Here is a 22,457-nt window from a genome sequence, read left to right on the forward strand (position 1 = left end):
TTCTGAAGTAATACTTACCAGCTATTCCCAGGAGTTGCATGTCGCCAGGGGTGGAGGTTTAGTTGGTAGTATGCAGGAATACATACGCCTTTTTTTAATATATTGCGAAACCTGTTAGCGAGTCCGACACTACTTCGGCGACCATAAATGGGGTTCCCCGATCTAGAAAAAAAATCAAGATCCGGTGAAAACCATATATGCTCAAATTGGACCTATTACAATACTTTCCCTTCTAGAGCTATAGCGCCATCTAGACTGAAAAGTAATACATGTCATTTAATAGCAATTTAGTTCGGCTTTAATTCAATATTATAAAACAACAAATCTACTATAATTATAAGAAATATAAAAAATTGTTTTAATAAATATTTTAATGTTAATTATTAACGTTAAAATAATTTTAATTAAAAAATTGTTTTTTACAGTTTTCCCGGGTAGTTTTTCAATATTACCACCACGATGAAGACGTCATCATTTTCACTCCGTGTTATGAGAAGAGTAAGTAATATATATATATTATTAAGTTAGTTAATTCTTTCTATAATTTAGAAATATATAATAAAATAATAGAAATTAAGAAATTTTTTATATTCAAATAATATAATTTAAATTTTACTGTTACATACTACTGATAAATAAAAAAAAAATAGACAACTTGAATAAAAAACTATTCCTATTTTTACTATCATTGTAAAATGGGCACCGTTTGTAATTATTTATCTTAACAGATCTACAATTTTTATTATAATTTATGAAAATACGAGAAATAATCAAAAAGAAAAGCTAAATAAAAAAAAAACTTTTTTTTTCAAATTAATCCCTTCCTATTTCAAAGGATTTATATTTAATAAAATTTTTGAATTCTTTCCTTGAAAAGACTTTTATATTTGGTAGCAAATTTTGCACCAGATTTCATTAACCTTCTTCATTATCATGACAAAAATTATTCCTTCAGAACTCTTTTTTCATTGGGTCAAAAAAGACTCAATCGTTTGGATCCAATTGTTTGAATCTAGATCAAGATAGTACGATGGATGATTCAACAGAATAAAACTTGATCTGAAGACAAAGAATGGTTTTGTTAAGATCATGCGTTACCATGAAGCAAAATCGTATCTTTTGGTATTTATTCTTTTGCCTTCAGATCTGATCGTTTGAATTTAGGTCAAAATTATACGATGGATGATTCAGCAAATCAAAACCAAGATCTTGAAGATAAAGTATGGTTTTGTTAAGATCAAGCGTTACCATGAAGCAAAATCGTATCTTTTGGTATTTATTCTTTTGCCTTCAGATCTGATCGTTTGAATTTAGGTCAAAATTATACGATGGATGATTCAGCAAATCAAAACCAAGATCTTGAAGATAAAGTATGGTTTTGTTAAGATCAAGCGTTACCATGAAGCAAAATCGTATCTTTTGGTATTTATTCTTTTGCCTTCAGATCTGATCGTTTGAATTTAGGTCAAAATTATACGATGGATGATTCAGCAAATCAAAACCAAGATCTTGAAGATAAAGTATGGTTTTGTTAAGATCATGCGTTACCATGAAGCAAAATCGTATCTTTTGGTATTTATTCTTTTGCCTTCAGATCTGATCGTTTGAATTTAGGTCAAAATTATACGATGGATGATTCAGCAAATCAAAACCAAGATCTTGAAGATAAAGTATGGTTTTGTTAAGATCAAGCGTTACCATGAACCAAAATCGTATCTTTTGGTATTTATTCTTTTGTCTTCAGATCTGATCGTTTGAATTTAGGTCAAAATTATACGATGGATGATTCAGCAAATCAAAACCAAGATCTTGAAGATAAAGTATGGTTTTGTTAAGATCAAGCGTTACCATGAAGCAAAATCGTATCTTTTGGTATTTATTCTTTTGTCTTCAGATCTGATCGTTTGAATTTAGGTCAAAATTATACGATCCAGTAAATCAAAATCAAGATTTTGAAGACAAAGTATGGTTTTGTTAAAATCAAGCGTTATCATGAAGCAAAATCATATCAGTTGGACTTAATTTGTTTTTAGTGCAAGAGTTTTTATTATTCAATAATTTTACCTTTAGATATAGATTAAAAAAAATCTTGACTTTTCATAATAAAGAATATTTTCAAATTTCCTAAGATGTCAGTTTTGAATTATTTCCATGAAATGAAAAATGTTTCAAACTTTACTTAATCGTTAACTCTAAAATTCAAAGTTGATAATCTTATCAGCGGTTATTATCTGTATTAGAAATACGAGATAATTATTATAAATTAAAAAAGACGATTGCCGAAAGGAAAAAAACATTGCTGACCAAAATTGCTCTTTAATATATGATAATTACTAATATAGGATAATTAAAGAGCATGCGGGTAACAATTTCGTATGTAGTATAATTTTGTTGTAAATTTATATATATATATATATATATAAATTTATATAGCCTATGAGACTTCTAGTTACGTAAGGATTCCAAGACGGGGTTATACATCTAAATCGGTTCAGCCGTTGAGCTGCTACGGTGAAAAAAACCTACATAATATACCCTAAATACATTACTTTCTTTTTGGGCAAAAAATATTTCAAAAACACATGTAATTTTATTAATGTCATTAACATAAATCAAAATATACAGATCACATTAATAAATGACTCCTTTACATAAGTAAAAGGTGCCTCACACGCAGGACACACGCATTGGTATTATTTCCAGCCCAATATAATTTTAAAAACAAAAATAATTTAAATTTAATAGTATTTCATTTTATTTAACGTAAATTTAATTTTATTATTTATATAATATTATTTATTCCACTGATTCGAATCATTCAGTTCAAACACAGTGATAGAGGCTCACAGTTCACAGTTCATCAATTCAATTCATTAAAGTTTATTATTCTACCGGCAAATCTCTACCACTACAAGTATATATACATATTTATATAACCTATGACACTCCTAGTAACGTAAGGATTCCAATGTGGGGGGTCATACATCTAAATCGGTTCAGCCGCTGAGTTTCTACGGCGGTAAAAACACACAAACACCCTAAATATATTAATACTCATTTTTGGGCAGTCGTGTGAAAAATTTCCTTCATTTTTATAACGTTTTAAAAGCTCTGGAAAATTTTCAAACGATTTTCCGTTTTGGATATTTATCAATATACGTGTAATCCAGCGGAAACAGATTTTTAAAAAATTTAAGGAATTGTAAACAATTAAAAGTGTCATGTTACGGCTATTATTCAATTTACTTTCAGTTTCATCGATTATTTTAAATTATGTGTTTAACCACTTCGATAATATTATTATTATTTGAAATGAAATTTTTACCTTTCCATTGTTTATTGTAGAAAAAAAAATCCGCTTTTCTTTTAAAGATATGTAATTTATTTTAAGATTTTGCTTCCATTCAAACTACTTTATTCAACAAAAAATGTCTGCTAGTTTTATCCCTTCTGAATTGAGAAAACGTTCCTTGTTCTCCTGTCTTCTTTAATGTAGTTAAACAAAGGAGCACTTATTTAAAATTAATCTTTAAAAACAACTAAAAATAAGTTAATAATGGAAAATGGATAGATATAATTTGAGGTTATTATTTTCAATTGAATAGGCAGTGTTGAAATATAATCTGGAAGGGAAATAAAAATTTCCCTTTATTTTATTAATTTTCCCTTATTTTTTCTACGATTTATTTCAAGGTCGGGATTAAAGCTGTTTTACTCATTTTTTGTTTTTATTTGGGGATAAATATAAAACAAATTATCGTATTAAGTAAATATTATACAGAGTGATTCACGAAGTACGTAACAAACATTCTACTGGTGAAAATAAAGAAGAAAATTCATATAAACATAAATTCAGATACGCTTCGTTAGGAGTGCAGGCTGGCGAATGATTTCGCTTTGATTTCTGCACATTCGAATAAATTAAGCCAGACTTTAATTCTTTGGATCCAAAAATGGTTTAATTCAATGGGTTCTTATGAAATCTGATCTAAAAAATGCTTACATTTATAAGCGATGAATCACTTATATACATTTTCAACATTTAAATTTCATTACAATTTCCAATTAAAAAATCCCTTTCGGCATGCCGGAAGGTGAAGGTAGATTTCACTTGTGCTAAGTAGGGAATAAAAAAGATTTCCACCTTAAAGTTAAGAAAAACTTCACATTTACTCAATACGACAATGGTTGCATGTAAAATAGTTTCATATGTTTAACAAATGGCAAGTATGTCTTACAATTCCAGCAATATTTTGGTCACCCCTTGCCGTAAGGATTGGTCATAAATAAAGTTGTTTCAAACAAAAATTTTAAGTAATGTTTAGAGGACTAACGATCACTTTAAACCGATTCGATACTGTGCCTATTAAGGGAGGTATGATTCTTTTTTGTCTTCGACACCCCATCTTTACAACCCCTGGACAAATGTTTGGTGATATCAAAAAAATTTACTTACATAGGTTTTAGGCCCTTATCAAAAACAATAGTAGGAAAATTAAACGAATTCGATATTTTATTTAATAAGAAAGTTATAGCGATATTTTGTGTTTTAGAAAAAAAAACCATTTCCACCCCACATTCCGATTTTGGACGTTAACGAACTCGACTGAGATTTTTGGGTGAGTTATTTTTAAGGAACAATTTCAAAGTGATTGGCGCAAAATTACGGCAGTTATCGTGTTCACAAGAAAGAGAAAAAAAAAAAAAAAAATATATATATATATATATCACTCTGATATATAATCACTCTGTGTGTATATATATATATATATATACAGAGTGATTCAGGAGAATAGGGCAATATTTTGATAACTCATTCTAGAGGCTAAAAATAAGAAAAAATTCATATAAACATAAATCCGAAAACGCTTCGTTAGCGAGTTATACAGGGTGAAAGATTTCGCCCGAGTTTCAGTTCCTCCGGGTAAATTAAGGCTTTCTGAAATTCTGGGAAAATCAATTAAAGGGCAATTCAATTATTTCTTATGGTTTTTGAGCTGGGAAATCGAAAAAATAGGCCACAGAACTGTATCTCTCTTAGTTTCTAAGATATCCCGTATAAAACGCCAAAAAATAGGGTCAAAAAACACATTTTTTTATGTTTGCCGTACAATAACGTTGTTAAATTGGCAATGAATCATGCATTTTTTAAACATAAATTGTAGAGAATTTAATTATAAGAAGATTTATGTAAATAATGTCCACAGAAAACAAATAAAATTTTAAACAAGTCGACTTTTATTAACAACAAAACAGATTAATTTTTTACAGATTGAAAAAACTTTGTCGTTATGTACAGTAGAAAATAACTGGAGGAAGAAAGAATACTTACTATTTTTTTTATGATAATGATAAAATGCTGCTTAAAAGTAGTATTTCATGTGCACTGTAAAATGAATACAAAATTACACTTCTTAACAGTTTTCTGAAATTTTTACGATAATAATTCGACGTAATACTGCAAACATGATTGATCAGCGAAATGTTATTTAACACATTACCACAACTAACTGACAACAATGAATATTATTTAAAGAAATTGTGATGAAAAAATCAGTGTTACCAACTTGTTTTCCGAAGGTCTAAAATTATTGTACCTACTAGACACATCTGTTTTCTTTTTTGGTAATATTTTCTTCTAAGTTTTCGTCGGTTTTGTTGTTAATAAAGTCGATATGTTTAAAATTTTATTTCTTTTTTGTTGAGATTATTTACATCAATCTTCTTATAATTAAATTCTTTACAATTTATGTTTAAAAAATGTATAATTTATTCCCAATTTAACAACGTTATTGTATGTCAAATGTAAAAAAAATATGTATTTTGACCCTATTTTTGGCGTTTTACATGGGATATCTTAGAAACTCAGAAAAAAACAGTTCTGGGACTTATTTTTTTCAATTTCTCAGCTCAAAAACCATAAGAAACAATTAAATTTGTTTCTTAATTGACCTTCCCAGAATTTCAGAAATCCTTAATTTACCCTGAGGAACTGAAACTCAAATTCTACTCAAAATCCCTACGTTTATCACGAAAAACCATTACACCCGCAGAAGTCGGGCGTGTGGTGCGCGATATCGCGGAAGAAAATAATCGGTCCTATTTTTTTCGATTACACCATTACTGCAGAACGATATCAGGATATTTTATTTCGGTTCATCGCGCTCTTGGAAGAGGAAGACAAACACTGCCGGCTACAACATGACGGTGCGACATCGCACTACGCAGGTTAAACTTCTGATTTCGTCGAGGAATTCTTTGGTAATCGTGTTATCGGTCGAGGCTTCTGGCCACCAAGATCTCCAGATTTGACCGCGGCGGATATTTTTCTACGGGGTAACCTCAAAGAAAAAGTCTACAGCAACAAACACTTGAACACTTGAACGATTGAAAGTCAATATTGAACAAGCTGTATTAAATATCCAGCCACAAACTTTGAAAAAAGTTGCAAGAAACGCTGTAAAAAGAATTGAAGCTTGTATTCAAGAAGATGGCGGCCACTTCCAACATTTACTCTAAATGTAAGGTGAAGAAAGAAGCATTTTACTCTAAATAGATGAAGAAAGAAGCATTTGGAAAAATATAGTTAAAAGAAGAGACAGACTTATAGGCCTAAGGCATCCTGGATGGTAATAATAAAAATTACATTTAAATTTACACATGCCTTTTTATTATTTCAATACCTACCAATATAAGGTGAGGTAGGGTTGCGTTTTATATGGGACACTCTATATATATATATATATATATATATATTATATATATATTTGTTGAGGACAAGTCTGTAATATTAATCGAATATTTTCAATATATATCAGTTGACATAAATCTTATCACAATAAAACTTTTAATAGTGCACAAGAAATACAAATGTATCTTTTCTATTCTGTTCACAACGGACGCGTGAGTACTCACACATGCACACAAATAAATATATAATACAAAAAAAATATGAAGTGAACCAATCGGTGGGTTAAAGAAAGAAAAAAATTATGATAAAGAAGAAGATAAAAAGGATGAACGAAATAAAAGGGTGACAAAGAGAGATATATATAAGAAGAAAAAATTCTCGTCCAGGCTTTCCCGTTCTATCACTGCTACTCTCTCTTCACAGCCAGTTCTACTACCACCCAGTCAACCGTCACCTCCACCTCGTTACTCAACCCTTACTTGCCTTACCATCACTATATCGTTCCCATACGTCGTACTTCGTCCAAACCCAAACTTCTTCTAGTAACCACTTTTCTCTTCATCTTCCAATCCTTGTATTCCCCCTCCCTTTTTTTTACCCCTTCTACTCGATACGATCCTTCGTTACTATGGAAACGTTTAACCGAAGCAGCAGGCATGTTAGATCCCTGGCAACTGCCGTGTGCCGTATTGTAACGGCTGCATCGTCTTTTGCATTTCTGTCTCTCCCAATCTTTCTATACAACATCCTTTCTATTCTTCGACGTCTTCTACTGTTACGATTATCATTATTATTATTATTATTATAATCATTCCTTTTTGTCACTAATTCTATCAAAAGAAATGCCTTATTACTTTTTTTTTTTACGAAAACACACATACGCGTGCAACCGCAAAAACTAATAAAAGATGATGGTTAATCTTCAATTTTAATATTACCTTAGTATTTCCTATGGAATATAGCTTTTGTAGGTTTTATTTAATGACTTTTCTTTATTGTGTATACTTATGTATGTATGTATGTGCATCCATATACATACATTTATTTATTATGATATATCTTTTACGTGTAATAAAAGTGTTCATTAGAACTTTGTCGGCAAAAAGCGACGAAGTGAACGAACTACAGTTCTAAAAATGACGTAATTTATCAGTAAAAAATGGGGGGAAAAATAAGCGTTAAAACATTACATTTCAATTGAATTAGATTAGTAATAAAGAATACTTTCAAAAAAATACCTTGAATTTTGTAAGACAACGTTTTTTTATTCCCTCTGATGAAACGTGGGACTCAAATATGTCATTTTATTAATTTTTAAATGTATCTTTACGAATCGCACCGTTAGATAGCAGTACTTGATAGTACTAGATAGCGTACAAAAACTTGATAATTTAATTTTAAAATTAATTCTAAGAAATTATCATAGAGTTCATTAAAACATCGTCGGTAATAGGTGACGAAGTCAACAAACTACTTTTACAGTTCTAAACATGATCTAATCTAACAGTGAAATGAAAATGGGAGAAAAAATAAATAAATAAACGTGAAACCATTTTATTTAAGTTCAATTAGATTTATAATAAAGAATAATTTTTAAAAATATCTCGAATTTTGTTAGACAACGTTTTTCTTCCATCTAATGAACCGCGGGGCTGGATGTTATTCATTTTGTTAATGTACCGTTACGAATCGTGCCATTCCCAATGAATGGCATAGATGAAGTCCTACGCAAGAACTATCGCATGAAAATAAACAAGTACAAAACAAAAGTAATGAAATGTATTAGAAATAACAAAGATGGACCACTGAATGTGATAATACGAGGAGAAAAGATTATGGAGGTAGAAGAATTTTGTTATTTTGGAAGTAGAATTACTAAAGAAGGAGCGATATAAAACGCCGAATAGCACAAGCGAAACGAGCCTTCAGTCAGAAATATAATTTTTTTACTTCAAAAATTAATTTAAATTTCAGGAAAAAATTTTTGAAAGTATATGTTTAGAGCGTCGCTTTATATGGAAGTGAAACTTGGACGATCGGAGTATCTGAGAAGAAAAGATCAGAAGCTTTTCAAATGCGGTGCTATAGGAGAATGTTAAAAATCAGATGGGTGGATAAAGTGACAAATGAAGAGGTATTGCGGCAAATAGATGAAGAAAGAAGCGTTTGGAAAAATATAGTTAAAAGAAGAGACAGACTTATAGGCCACATACTAAGGCATCCTGGAATAGTCGCTTTAATATTGGAAGGACAGGTAGAAGGGAAAAATTGTGTATGCAGGCCACGTTTGGAATATGTAAAACAAATTGTTAGGGATGTAGGATGTAGAGGGTATACTGAAATGAAACGACTAGCACTAGATAGGGAATCTTGGAGAGCTGCATCAAACCAGTCAAATGACTGAAGACAAAAAAAAAAAACGAATCGTGCCGCTAGGTAGCAGTACTTGATAGTACTAGGAAGCGTGCAAAAACTTGATAATGTACTTGAAATAATAAAATTTAAAAGAAAATATATTATACTAGTTTTATTAAAAAATGAAATAAATAAAACAGAAATAAATTTGATTGGTAAAATCGAATTTAACGATAAAAACCAAGAGTTACAATTATAAAGTAAGTGCAATATTACTTTACGAATTTTCGATTAGTAAAGGTCATTATACTAGTTTTATTAAAAAAGGAAAAATACGGTACGAAGTGAATGATATGACTATCAACAAAAGAAAATTGGCTGTGAAATTTAATTTGTTTGTTCCAAGGCAATAAATTTTAATAATAAATCCATAAGATAACAATCGGTAATTCATAATTTTTTTTTGTCTTAAATCATTTGACTGGTTTGATGCAGCTCTCCAAGATTTCCTATCTAGTGCCAGTCGTTTCATTTCGGTATACCCTCTACATTCTACATCCCTAACAATTTCTTTTACAAATTCCAAACGTTGCCTACCTATACAATTTTTCCCATCTACCTGTCCCTCCAATATTAAAGCGACTATTCCAGGATGCCTTAATATGTGGCCTATAAGTCTGTCTCTTCTTTTAAGTATATTTTTGTAAATGCTTCTTTCTTCATGAATTTGGCGCAACACCTCTTCATTTGTCAATTTATCTACCCGTCTGATTTTTAACATTCTCCTATAGCACCACATTTCAAAAACTTCTAATTTTTTCTTCTCAGGTACTCCGATCGTCCAAGTTTCACTTCCATATAAAATGACGTTCCAAACATCTACTTTCAATCATTTTTTGCTAACGTTTAAATTAATTTTTGATGTAAACAAATTATACTTCTGACTGAAAGTAATTCATAAAAAAAAGAAGAATAATCTAACAAAACGCAGTGAAATCTAAAAAAATTACAATTAAATTATAAACCGTATCGTAAGAGTTTCGCAGATGTTTCTTCCGCTCAAAAAACAAAAATTTCTGTAATATAAATAAAACTATTTTTAACAAAACGATGCTGATTTTAAAAAAAGTTAAGAAACTTACATTTCTATTATCAAAATCTGTTATTAATTTAGAATTTTGTTAAAAAAAAAAGAAATGTTAAATATATGTAATAAAAAATAGATATAAATAATGTTTAAGCGTTCCATATAATAAGCAAAAAAAAAGAAAAAAATTACAAAACTGTTACCGGCCCGATTTCATATATTAAACAACAAATAATCATAAGAATTATATTACTTTTGTAAATGTGATTACATATAAATGAAATCGGGCACATATCAGGCATAAATTGGGCATTACATATAAATGAAATTGTCATTACATATATTTCTTGCTAACATGTATTTTTTTAAACTAAGTTCTAAATTAATAACGGATTTTGTTAATAGAAATGTAGTTTCTTACCTTTTTTGATATCAGTATCGTTTTGTTAAGAACAGTTTTATTTATATTATAGAAAGTTTTGTTTTTTGGACGGAAGAAATATCTGCGAGACTCTTACTGTACAGTTTACAATTTCATTGTAATTTTTTTGGATATATATATATATATCCACATATAGAAAATATTCACATAGGATACAAAAGAGATAACTTAAATTTAAATCGCCTAGGATTTGCCGACGAGATAATAGTATCGCAGAAGCCAGAATACAAATAACAAGTATAGAAGAACTTGCGAATAAAATTGGACTTAAAATTTCTTACGAAAAGATTAAATGATGGCTATAGATCCTTTAGTTATTAATACTGTGAATATTAACGGAAACAAAGTAGAACTTGTAGAAAAATTTAAATATCTTTGAGAGATCATTACTTGTAATTGTAACGAAAAACAAAATCGGACCGAAAGACTTAATAAATTATTTAAAGTGCTACAAGTAACCAAAAATACTTACAACAAAAAATCCCTCTCGATTAACACTAAAATTAGACGTTACAAAACTGTGGTTAAACCGGTAATTACTTATGCGAGCGAGACTTTATTTAAATTAAATCAGAAAAATAGGACTGGACCTTTGCTTAAAGTTGAACGCAGGATTCTTAGAACCTGCATAAAAAAAATACATAAACACGAAAATCAGTATGGATTATCGCCTAATAAATTTCTGTACGAAAACTTAGAATCCTTAATCTATACTATGAAAAAGAAGCGAATTTCTTTCTGCGCATACTTGTTAAGATTACCGCATGATAGGATTACTAAGAGAATTATCGATCGATTTTGGTCTTCAAAAAATCCGCCGTTATGGATCAAAGAAATTAAAGAAGACATGCAAGAATTAAATTTGACTTACGCAGATTTACTTAATAAATCCGAAAAATTAAAATTTGTTATTAAAGATCCGAATACCTACTTTAAAGTAAGAACTTTTAATTATACAAAAAGGGTTTATTCAGAAGAGGATCGTAAAGCAAGATCATTAAAAATGACTAAATATTGTGAAAAAGTAAAAGCTAAGACTTAAAGGCCAAAAGATCGGCAAAAAAGCCTTGAATTATTCCGACTAAAGTAGTCCTTTGCGACCTTAAAAGTAAAAAAAAAAAAAAAAAAAAATATATATATATATATATATATATATATATATATTACATACATATACATATATTTTATATATAAAAATGTTAAGTTCGTTTGTGTACGCTTCAAAAACTTAAAATATTCTGCACCGATTGAGCTCACATTTTAGCACGATAAAATTTAGCTCAGTGAACGAGCTATCCTTGCCGCAAAGAATAAAGATGTCTATCAACTTAATAATGTTATTCAACCAGCATTCAAAGTGAGGAAATTACATATATATAAGTCGATAGACACCGTTGTGGAAGCAGATGACGTAGTTAATTTACCGACGGAATTTTTAAACTCACTTGATCTGCCAGGGATGCCACCACACATATTAAAATTGAAAATAGGTGTGCCAATTATCCTGTTGCGGAATATTAATCAGCCAAAACTCTGCAACGGCACGCGACATGCAGTTAAGAAATTGACGAATAACGTAGTGGAAGCAACGATTTTAACGGGGGCTTTCAAAGCTGAAGATGTCCTCATTCCTCGAATACCCCGACCGATACACCATTTCAAATTAAAAGATTGCAATTCCCAATTCGATTGGCATTTGCAATCACAATCGATAAAGCTCAAGGTCAATCTTTAGAATTGTGTGGTTTAGATTTAGATGCGGATTGTTTCTTTCATGGGCAACTGTATGTTGCGTGTTCCCGAGTCGGCAAATCAGATAGCCTTTATATCTACGCAGACAGTGGAAAAACAAAAAAATATTATATATCCACAAGTATTGAAAAATTAAACTTCTATGAAACGTATGCTTTGTTTTGTTTCTCATTTCTCATCCATGCAACCACAATGTGCCACAGCGAAGCATGGCAGGGTACAGCTAATAACAAAATTTGTGATTAAAGATCCGAATACCAACTTTAAAGTAAGAACTTTTAATTATACAAAAAGGGTTTATTCAGAAGAGGATCGTAAAGCAAGATCATTAAAAATGACTAAATATTGGGAGTAAGTAAAAGCTAAGAACTTAAAGGCCAAAAGATCGGCAAAAAAGCCTTGAATTAGTCCGACTAAAGTGGTCCTTTGCGACCTTAAAAGTAAAAATATATATATACATATGCATTTCCATTTTCAAGTTTAATAACGATGAACTATTCAAGTCTAACTGATTATTTAAAAATAAGTTACAATTACTTTCCTGTATAGATAGCGGTATAGGAGAGCTATAACTCTAGAAGGGAAAATATTATGATCGGTACAATTTGGGCATATACTCTCTTCACCGGATCTTGACGTTTTCACGGCTAAGGAACCCAATAAACCGAAAGGAAATTTTCCAGATGTTGACCTCTAAATCACCTTATATTTCTAGAACTACTGGCCCGATTTTTAATAAACTTGGTCAAATTACTTCTACATATGAGTCATTGATGCCATTAAATATTCAAGGGGGTGAAGCTGTAGAGCAAGGTCACTTTCAGTATCTTGAGATTTCACCTAATTATGATCATATTTTTCTTAACCACATTTTTAACGATTAAAAAAATAACTATATTAGCCAAAAAATTTATTAAATTCAACCCATCCCAAAAAAATGCTGTTGTAGTGGTTTGCTATGCTATGACGTCACAGGTGAGCGGTAGAATTAAGTAAATAAGTAATATTTAAAGTGAAAAAAATAACACGGGTCTCGTACTCGATCATCTGGTTGATTCGGTAACTGGTGCGTAAAGCCTCACGGCTATACCGGTCTGCCTACGGTACAAGCAAAATTTGTTCGGTGTAACTTGTGAAATTACATTAGCTCAGGTGTGGCCAACAGTTTTTGCCTCTGGGCCGAATTGGAAAGAAAAAATTTTTCACGGGCCGAACGTAATATTAAAATTAAAAAATTTTAATACAAAAACGATGTTTATGAATAAATGTAAGTAATTTAATACAACAAATTAACAAAGAAAAAACTAATGTGACGTGTTAATAAGTTTTTCAAATATCAGTATTTTCATTTATTCTTTTTTTTTGTCTTCAGTCATTTGACTGGTTTGATGCAGCTCTCCAAGATTCCTTATCTAGTGCTAGTCGTTTCAGTCCTTTATTCAATCTATATATATAAAAATGAATGTTTGTCTGTCTGTATGTCTCTTATGCCTTCCTAAACCGTTCATCCGATAACGATGAAACTTTGGAGAATAGTTGGACGCAAGCCAGGGAAGGTTTCTGAATTATTTTGGACCCGCTAGGTGGCGCTGGCGTCGAGATATATCGAAAAATTGTATTTATGGTCCGATTTGACTCATATTCAGAATACATGTTACTTACATGGAAAGAATTATCTCTGCAAAAAATGAACCCGCTAGATGGCGCTGGGGTTGAGATATTTAGAAAAATTATATTTATGGACCGATTTGGTTCATATTCAGAATATGAATATTAGTTACGTGAAAAGAAATATTTTTGTAAAAACTATACCCTCTAGATGGGGCTGGTGTCGAGATATTTACGAAACAAACAAACAAATATAAAAACAGACTTTTTTTTAACCTCTCTCTCTCTCTCTCTCTCTCTCTCTATATATATATATATATATATATATATATATATATAAAAGGCATGTTCGTATGTGTGTCCGCTAAAGACAAAAAAACTAATGGACCGATTTACGCGCAGGCAAAAGGGGAAAACGGGAAAGGGTAAAAACGAAACTGGAGAGGGATGAGGGAGGAAGGTGAAAGGGAGAAGTTGGAAAGGGAAAAGGGGAAGGAGAATAAGTGAAAGGTAAAATATGTGAAGTTCAGTTTTTTAATTTTTTTATCAAATTTTCAATTGTGTTCATTTATACTCTCTCTCCCACTCTCACTCTCTCTCTCTCTCTCTCTCTCTCTCTCTCTCTCTCTCTCTCTCTCTCTCTATATATATATATATATATATATATATATATATATATATAAAGCAGTAGCGAAGCATTGCCGTGTCTGCTAGTTGTTAATATTAAAAAATTTTTCGCGGGCCGCATAAATTCATTACACCGGCCGAATGTTGTCCATGTCTGGTTTAGTTAGTGCCGACTATCACCGCTAGGACTGCCACACCCGTGCAAATTAAATGCACGCGCGCTTTAGTTTGAACCATTGAATGAAATAAACGAAAAGATATTATATTTAAATAAAATGATAAATATTTTAAATTAAGTTGTGTGTGTAAGCCTTACATAAGAGTCTTTCGTAAATTAAATGGTATAATTAGAAACCTTATTGGAAAAACAATATTTGTAGTACCTTATAAATTTTTCAAAAGTTCTACCTGTTTGTCCAGTATAAAATTTAACCCCATCCAATTTTGTAAAACTGTTTTGTTTTTGTTTTTAATTTATCAGTTTTACTGTTTTGTTATCGTTAATGAATTTCCTTAGAGAATCATCAGATTTGAAAGCAATATTAAAATTTCTTTTCGTGAAAAATTTATTAATTTTCTCTGTAGGTTTAAGTATATGAAATTCATCATTTTTTTTTTTTTGTTATGAAGGATTTTCATCAAAATAAGATTCATTGTTGTGATAAAATTTTAAGTTTAATTGGCGAAGAAATTTATAAAGCAACGAAAAACAACTACGAAATACAAGTTAAGTAATTTTTTTTTACAAAGAAAAGGCAGTGGTGGAAGGACTTGAAGGGAATGAGTACTGAGTAAAAGCAGTATCAGTAACTTTCGTCTGTCATAGTAACGCGTATTATTACGTCGCTTTTTTACACACCGTTAATTGTTCTAGTAAATACTAGTTTTCAACGTCCGTGACTTTAAAAGTCTTTCAACTATACTGCAGTAATTATTGTGCACTGTCCGTCTATTAGAATTTAAAAATACGAGTGACTGCGTGTGTGTTTTTTTAATGAAATATAATACAAATTTAAATTTTCAGTTATACAAGTAATTTATAATTCATATTTAGTTGTTTATTTATTAAAAATGTTGTTGTAATCATAATCGAGGAGAAAAAAAACTTTTCCGGATTTAAAAATGATTAGCCGGTTAACAAGAGAAAAAATTACGAGAGAACACTCCTCTCTGTTTTATGTCTGACTCAGCTAGAGAGATAATCACCTATGTACATGATACGGTATCCGAACAGCAAAATGGGGATTTAAACGGATCACTTAACAGTAAAATTTAATTTGCAACTCTACAGCAGCGGAAAAAATGTATTTTTTTTTTTAACACTAAAAATAGAACCGAATGGATTTTTTTATAAACGTCTATAAAAAAAAGACGGGAAAATATAATGAAGGTTTACTTTCTAAAGTTTTTTAATTTTGTTTTATTAATAAAAATATTTTATATTTTACAAATCGACAGAACTACTAGTAATAATATATAGAATATGGCATCATCTTTTTTTTCAGACATTTGACTGGTTTGATGCAGCTCTCCAAGATTCCCTATCTAGAGCTAGTCGTTTCATTTCAGTACACTCTCTACATCCTACATCCCTAACAATTTGTTTTACATATTACAAACGTGGCCTGCCTACACAATGATTTCGTTCTACCTGTCCTTCCAATATTAAAGCGACTATTCCAGGATGCCTTAGTATGTGGCCTATAAGTCTGTCTCTTCTTTTAACTATATTTTTCCAGATGCTTCTTTCTTCATGTATTTGCCGCAATACCTCTTCATTTGTCACTTTATCCACCCATCTGATTTTTAACATTATCCTATAGCACCAGATTTCAAAAGCTTCTAATCTTTTCTTCTCAGATACTCCGATCGTCCAAGTTTCACTTCCATATAAAGCGACACTCCAAACATATACTTTCAAAAATCTTTTCCTGACGTTTAAATTAATTTTTGAAGTAAACAATTTATATTTTTGCCTGAAGTCTCGTTTCGCCTGTGCTATTCGGAATTTTATATCGCTCCTGCTTCGTTCATCTTTAGTAATTCTACTTTCCATATAATAAAATTCTTCTAAAAAGATCAACACACACATTCTTCCGTTGTCCTTCTGTTCCATTGTGAGATTTTTCGGCACCACTTTCGCACAAACCTTTCCGCATGTCCAAATTATCTGTCAAAATTTGATCTACGGTGAAAGTGTTTAAATTTAACTGTTCACTCATCATCCTTATTGTTAAACGACGGTCTGATCTCACAATCTCTGTGAGATCAGATCTCACCTCGTATATATATATATATATATATATATATATATATAGATATGTACAAGTTACCGTGACGTGAAAGACCGATATCTGGCAATACTGGATAGTCTCCGGTGAAATTCAACACCTTTCAAATACGTCGGCAAAAAAAAAGAAATATTTGCTTATTCGGACCTTCGGCGGTATATTCTGGTAAACACAGCTAAGCTCTGGTGGGGGTCAAAACGATAACTACAAATTAAAAAATCCTTATTGACACGCTGAAAGGCGGAGGTAGATTTCACCGTTGCTAAATAGGGGATAAAATAGATTTCCATCTTAAAGTTAAGAAAAACTTCAAATTTACTCAATACGACAATGGTTGCATATGAAAAAAAGTTTTATATGTTTAGCATATGACAACCCCATCTTTTTATAATTCCAGCAACATTTTCCTCATCCTTTGCCGTAAGGCTTGGTCATATCAAACATTTTTACAGACAATCGTTTTAGGTAATATTTACAGGACAACTACCAGTTTAAACCGATTCGATACTGTGCCTATTAAGCGGGGTATGATTTTTTTTTTGTCTTTGAAACCCAATTTTTTACACTCCCTGGACCAATGGTTGGTGATATCAAAAAACTTTACTTGGATAAGTTTTAGGCCCTTATCCAAAGAATAGTAGGAACTTTAAAGGAATTCGATATTTTACTTAATGAGAAAGTTATAGCTATATTTTTTTTTCCCGAAAAACCCCCCACATTTCCACCTGCATGATCCGATTTTGTCCATTAACGAACTCTACCGAGACTTTGGATCGTTATATTTTATGTATCAATCTGAAAGTGATTGGCGCAAACTTACGGCAGATATCGTGTTCACAAGAAAATGAAATATATATATATATAAACTTTTAAATTGATGGTTTGTAAAGGTACCCTCAAAGTCAAAAATTTCTTTATACGAAATTTTGAAATTTTAATGCTTTAATTTTTTTTTACAATTATCTCCCTTTTTCTCACTCTCTCGTTATCTCTCTCTCTACATATATATATATATATATATATATATATATATATATATATATATATATATATATATATATATGTATATATGATTGATTCATCAACACCCAGCAAAAACTACTGAAGATAAATTTATTAAAATTCGTATACATGTTCTTGTTATAGTGAAAATTCACATAAAGAAACGAGTTTTTGAAATTCCGAATTCAAAGAGATAAAACTGTATAACAATGAAATTTATTATTTTTTTTAATTTCTCGATATTAAACGAAAATATCAACCTGATTTTTGTTGTGTACAATCTTTATAAGAATAATTAAAAAAAAATTTCAAGATTTTATGAAATTTCAAATTTAAAAGGTTAAAATGGATTTCGAATTTTTTTTTTAAAAACTCGACTATTCATTTTTTTACATTTATTGGTAACAAATGAAAGATATAAATTTTGTTTTTGTTGTGTATAATTTATATGTAAATATTTAAAAATCATTTTTAGATTTTTCATAATTCAACCTTGAAAGGTAAAATATTTGTTGAACAAAGCTTGCAAATTTTCTCCATTTTTGATTATACTAAACGTGATATTCATTAGATTGGGGCTTTCAAATAATGTTCAAATTAATATCTAAAAACTATTTTTGGGTTTTTTTTAATTTCAATTTTTTTTTAAGGGATATGATGGTGTACAGTTGAAGTTTAACCAATCGCTTTCGCTTTGTTGTATGTGCGATGCAACTGGGTACACCTCCGTTCGGTTACTTGACTAAAAAAACACAAAAAAAAAAATTGACCTCGACGGGATACAAAAATAATTATATAGGGCAGATGAAGCCGGGATGCGGATGCTAATATTTAAAAAATCCCCAATGATACGGGGGCCACAAAATTATAAAAAAAATTGGAAATCTTTTACTAATGAACAATAAGTCCCAATATGATAAGGATGATATATATGACATGCAAATGAGGTATACTCTTATATAAACTCAGATTGATCATTCCTGAAACGTGTAGTCAATTGAACCCCAACTACAGAAGTACATCTGTATCCACTGTCTAGTATTCAAATCGTATAAAAACAAGTAACATGCTAGGATTTGAACCTCAGAACCTTCGACTTCAAAAATCAGCAGTTAAATAACAGATTAAACTAATTAATTAATTATGAATATTTTAATTATACTGAAAAAGTTACGCAATATTGTTGCAGTTCTTTTTACTTCCTCGTACGAAGTAAAGGAAGTATTGTAATCGCGAAACATTTCAGTTTTCAAATTTCAACGAAAATATCCATTTTGATCATCCCTGAATCCATTTTGACTAGTTTCGGCGTGACGTCTATACGTATATATTTCGCTTAACTCAAGAACGATTAGCTGTAGGATGTTGAAATTTTGGATTTAGGACTGTTGTAACATCCAGTTGTGCACCTCGCATTTTCATTGCAATCGACTGCACGAAATATCCATAAAAGCCCAAAATCCAAAATATTTTGATTATTGAAATTTTGAATATTTTAATTATAATAAAAAGCTACATAATATTTTTGCAGTTTTTTTTACTTCCTCATACAAAGTAAAGGAAGTATTGTAATCGCGAAACATTTCAGTTTTCTAATTTCAACGGAAAAATCCATTTTGATCAATCCTGAATCCATTTTGACTAGTTTCGGCGTGACGTCTATACGTATATATCTCGCTTAACTCAAGAACGATTAGCTGTAGGATGTTGAAATTTTGGATTTAGGACTGTTGTAACATCCAGTTGTGCACCTCGCTTTTTGATTGTAAACGACTGGAACAAAAGTTTCCAAAAAAGCCCAAAATCCACAAAAAAATTGGATTTTGGGCTTTTTCTTAACTGCCGTAATAAACGTTCATTGAGAGCTTTTCAACGATATATCATAAGTGGTACTTATTTTCATTAGTTCCAGAGTTATAATCAATTAAGATTTTAATTAATGTAATATTTGGATCTTAGAAGGAGAAGGCACATCGGCTTGAATCAAACTTAATCTCCTTTTTTTTTAACTTTTATTTTTAATTTAAATGTATGATTTATTCATAATTATTATTCTGTGATTGTAAAAAGAAATATGTATATGTAATTTAATAGGCGTTCAAGGAAGTTATGTGGAGTTCACATCAGATTTTTTATCAAGAAGAAATGGTTTTGAACATGGGAGAAAGGATTTTTATAGTGGAAAATTATTTAACAAGTAAATTTTTTGTTTTTTGCCACGAATCCTTTCAGTTACAGTTTCAGGGTAATAATGTACCAAATAAATCTTCAAATTATAAAGAAATGTAGAGGGACTGGTTTTGTTTGCAATTAGTTACATAGCTAGAAACGTTTAGTTCTTAACGACGAAACACTGGAAGACGTTAGGGTAACATTTTTAACATTACTAACCTCTGATTGTAAAAAAAAATTACGATAAATAATAATTCAATAATAATAAAAACGAAGATATTAAAAAATGTCATAAGTTATTAATGAAATAATATTTTATGTACTTTTCATTTAAAAAAAATGTAATTTAATAGATGTACAAGGAAGTTATGTGGTGCCCACATCAGATTTTGTTTTTTTGGGGTAAATTTTATCGTTTAAATAATTAAAAAGGTTTGATTGTCAAATAGACGAGGCAAAAATAAATAATATTTTCATATAAATTTATTTAAATTATTCGTTAAAGAAATGGGTCAAAATATCTTAAAATAAAATTTATTACAATATTATTTTTAGATAAAATAGATTAATTTTGTGAATTGTTTTTCTTGAATTAAAATAATTTATTATTAAAAGTATAAAACTCTTATTTATTTTTTGTATAATACAACACAATTTAAACTTAAGAAATAAAACCAATACAAAATAAAGAAGTATTACAATAAGAAAAGCTTTAGAAATGAATATATATATATATATATATATATAGAGTGAGATGATAATAAAACAAAATAAAGAAAAAAAGCGTTTACGAGAAAAGCACTAACAATAATTCTATTGGATGACTTAACTGTTAGTGAATATATATGTAGGAAAGGTTTATGACGTAATAGAGAAAGGGAAACAAAAAAACATTCACACAAACACATTATATTACACTGTATCTAGAATCAGTTGTAGTTTTCATTGCCACTTGCTGTGCTATATTCTTTGTTATAAAGTTTTAAATGAAATGGTTCGAAATTACTTTTTTTTTATAATAACAAATATAATTTTTAATAAAAATTATTTTTACTTTTATTTTAACTAATAATTTTTGTTAAAATAAATTTTTTCACATATTGAAAATATTTTTAGATTATATTTTATTAATATTATATGAAATATGCCTAGATATTGGTATAGAATAGAAAGAAATAAAGGATAGCATGAAACCAGTCAATAATTTATATAAAAAATTATTTCAAAATTTCATTGGTAAATCCCAGTAATTTAATTAAAATTAATTATATAACTTAAAAAAAAGTGAGTAAATTATTTTATGACTTTCCCGGCTAATAATACAGTGTCCCATACAAAACGCAACCCATGAATCACTCATCCATGAAATTTCAAAAGTCAAGTGTACTCCCCTATTCGTTACTGAAATGGACTCGTCCAACATCAGAACATCGCGGCGACGCAGTAGAACACTACCGATAATAACAACAATGCAATCATAACGTTCAGTGTATTTCTAGAGACAAGATGGTGTTTTCGCTAGATGAACGTGTTTTTATTGTCGAGTCGTACTTCAGTACGAAATCTGCGGTTGCAGTGCAAGATTTGTTTCGCCATAAGTACCCAGATAAACCGGCTCCTAACAAAACATCAGTATTAAGTTTAGTCGCAAAATTTAGAAAGACCGGTTCTGTTAATAACGAGGAACACAAAAGATCTGCGTCAGTGTTGAATACAGATACAGTCGCTGAAATCAAAGACCGATTACTCGCCTCGCCAAATAAATCGATCAGACGTTTGTCTGCTGAAATTAATGTGTCTAAATCGACTGTTCATCGGGCGACCAAACGATTACAATTATGACCTTATCGCATTCAAACGGTTCATCTACTTCTTGAGCCCGACAAAGAAAAACGGCTACGATATTGTCAATTGTTCCGTCGATTTCTGCGCGAGGGAATTAACGTTAGGGATTCGTTATTTTTCACAGATGAAGCACTGTTTCATTCGGACGGCTACGTAAACAGCCAAAACAGTAGAATTTGGAGCGCTGAAAATCCCCACGTTTATCACGAAAAACAATTACACCCGCAGAAATCGGGCGTGTGGTGTCCGATATCGCGGAAGAAAATAATCGGTCCTATTTTTTTGGAGTACACTATTAATGCAGAACGATATCAGGATATTTTATTTCGGTTCATCGCACTCTTGGAAGAGGAAGACAGACACTGCCGGCTACAACATGACGGTGCGACATCGCACTATGCAGGTTCAACTTCTGATTTCGTCGAGGAATTCTTCGGTAATCGTGTTATCGGTTGAGGCTTGTGGCCATCAAGATCTCCACATTTGACTGCGGCGGATTTTTTTCGACAGGGTTACTTCAAAGAAAAAGCCTACAGCAACAAACCACGAACACCTGAACGATTGAAAGTCAATGTTGAACAAGCT

At 30.4% G+C, this 22,457-nt stretch overlaps 1 protein-coding gene across 2 annotated transcripts in view; it reads left to right on the forward strand.

Annotated features, from left to right (window-relative positions):
• LOC142333771 (calmodulin-like) overlaps nt 1–22,457 on the forward strand; it is a 402,268-nt gene that overhangs the window by 45,039 nt on the left and 334,772 nt on the right. For both annotated transcript variants that reach the window (XM_075381282.1, XM_075381280.1), the window contains exon 2: nt 426–498. In XM_075381282.1, the coding sequence (XP_075237397.1) occupies nt 460–498 (39 nt within the window). In that variant the 5' untranslated portion in view covers nt 426–459. The remainder of the gene's footprint in view (nt 1–425; nt 499–22,457) is intronic.

This window comes from Lycorma delicatula, chromosome 13 (assembly GCF_047948215.1).
Source record: "Lycorma delicatula isolate Av1 chromosome 13, ASM4794821v1, whole genome shotgun sequence".
Taxonomy (NCBI): domain Eukaryota; kingdom Metazoa; phylum Arthropoda; class Insecta; order Hemiptera; family Fulgoridae; genus Lycorma; species Lycorma delicatula.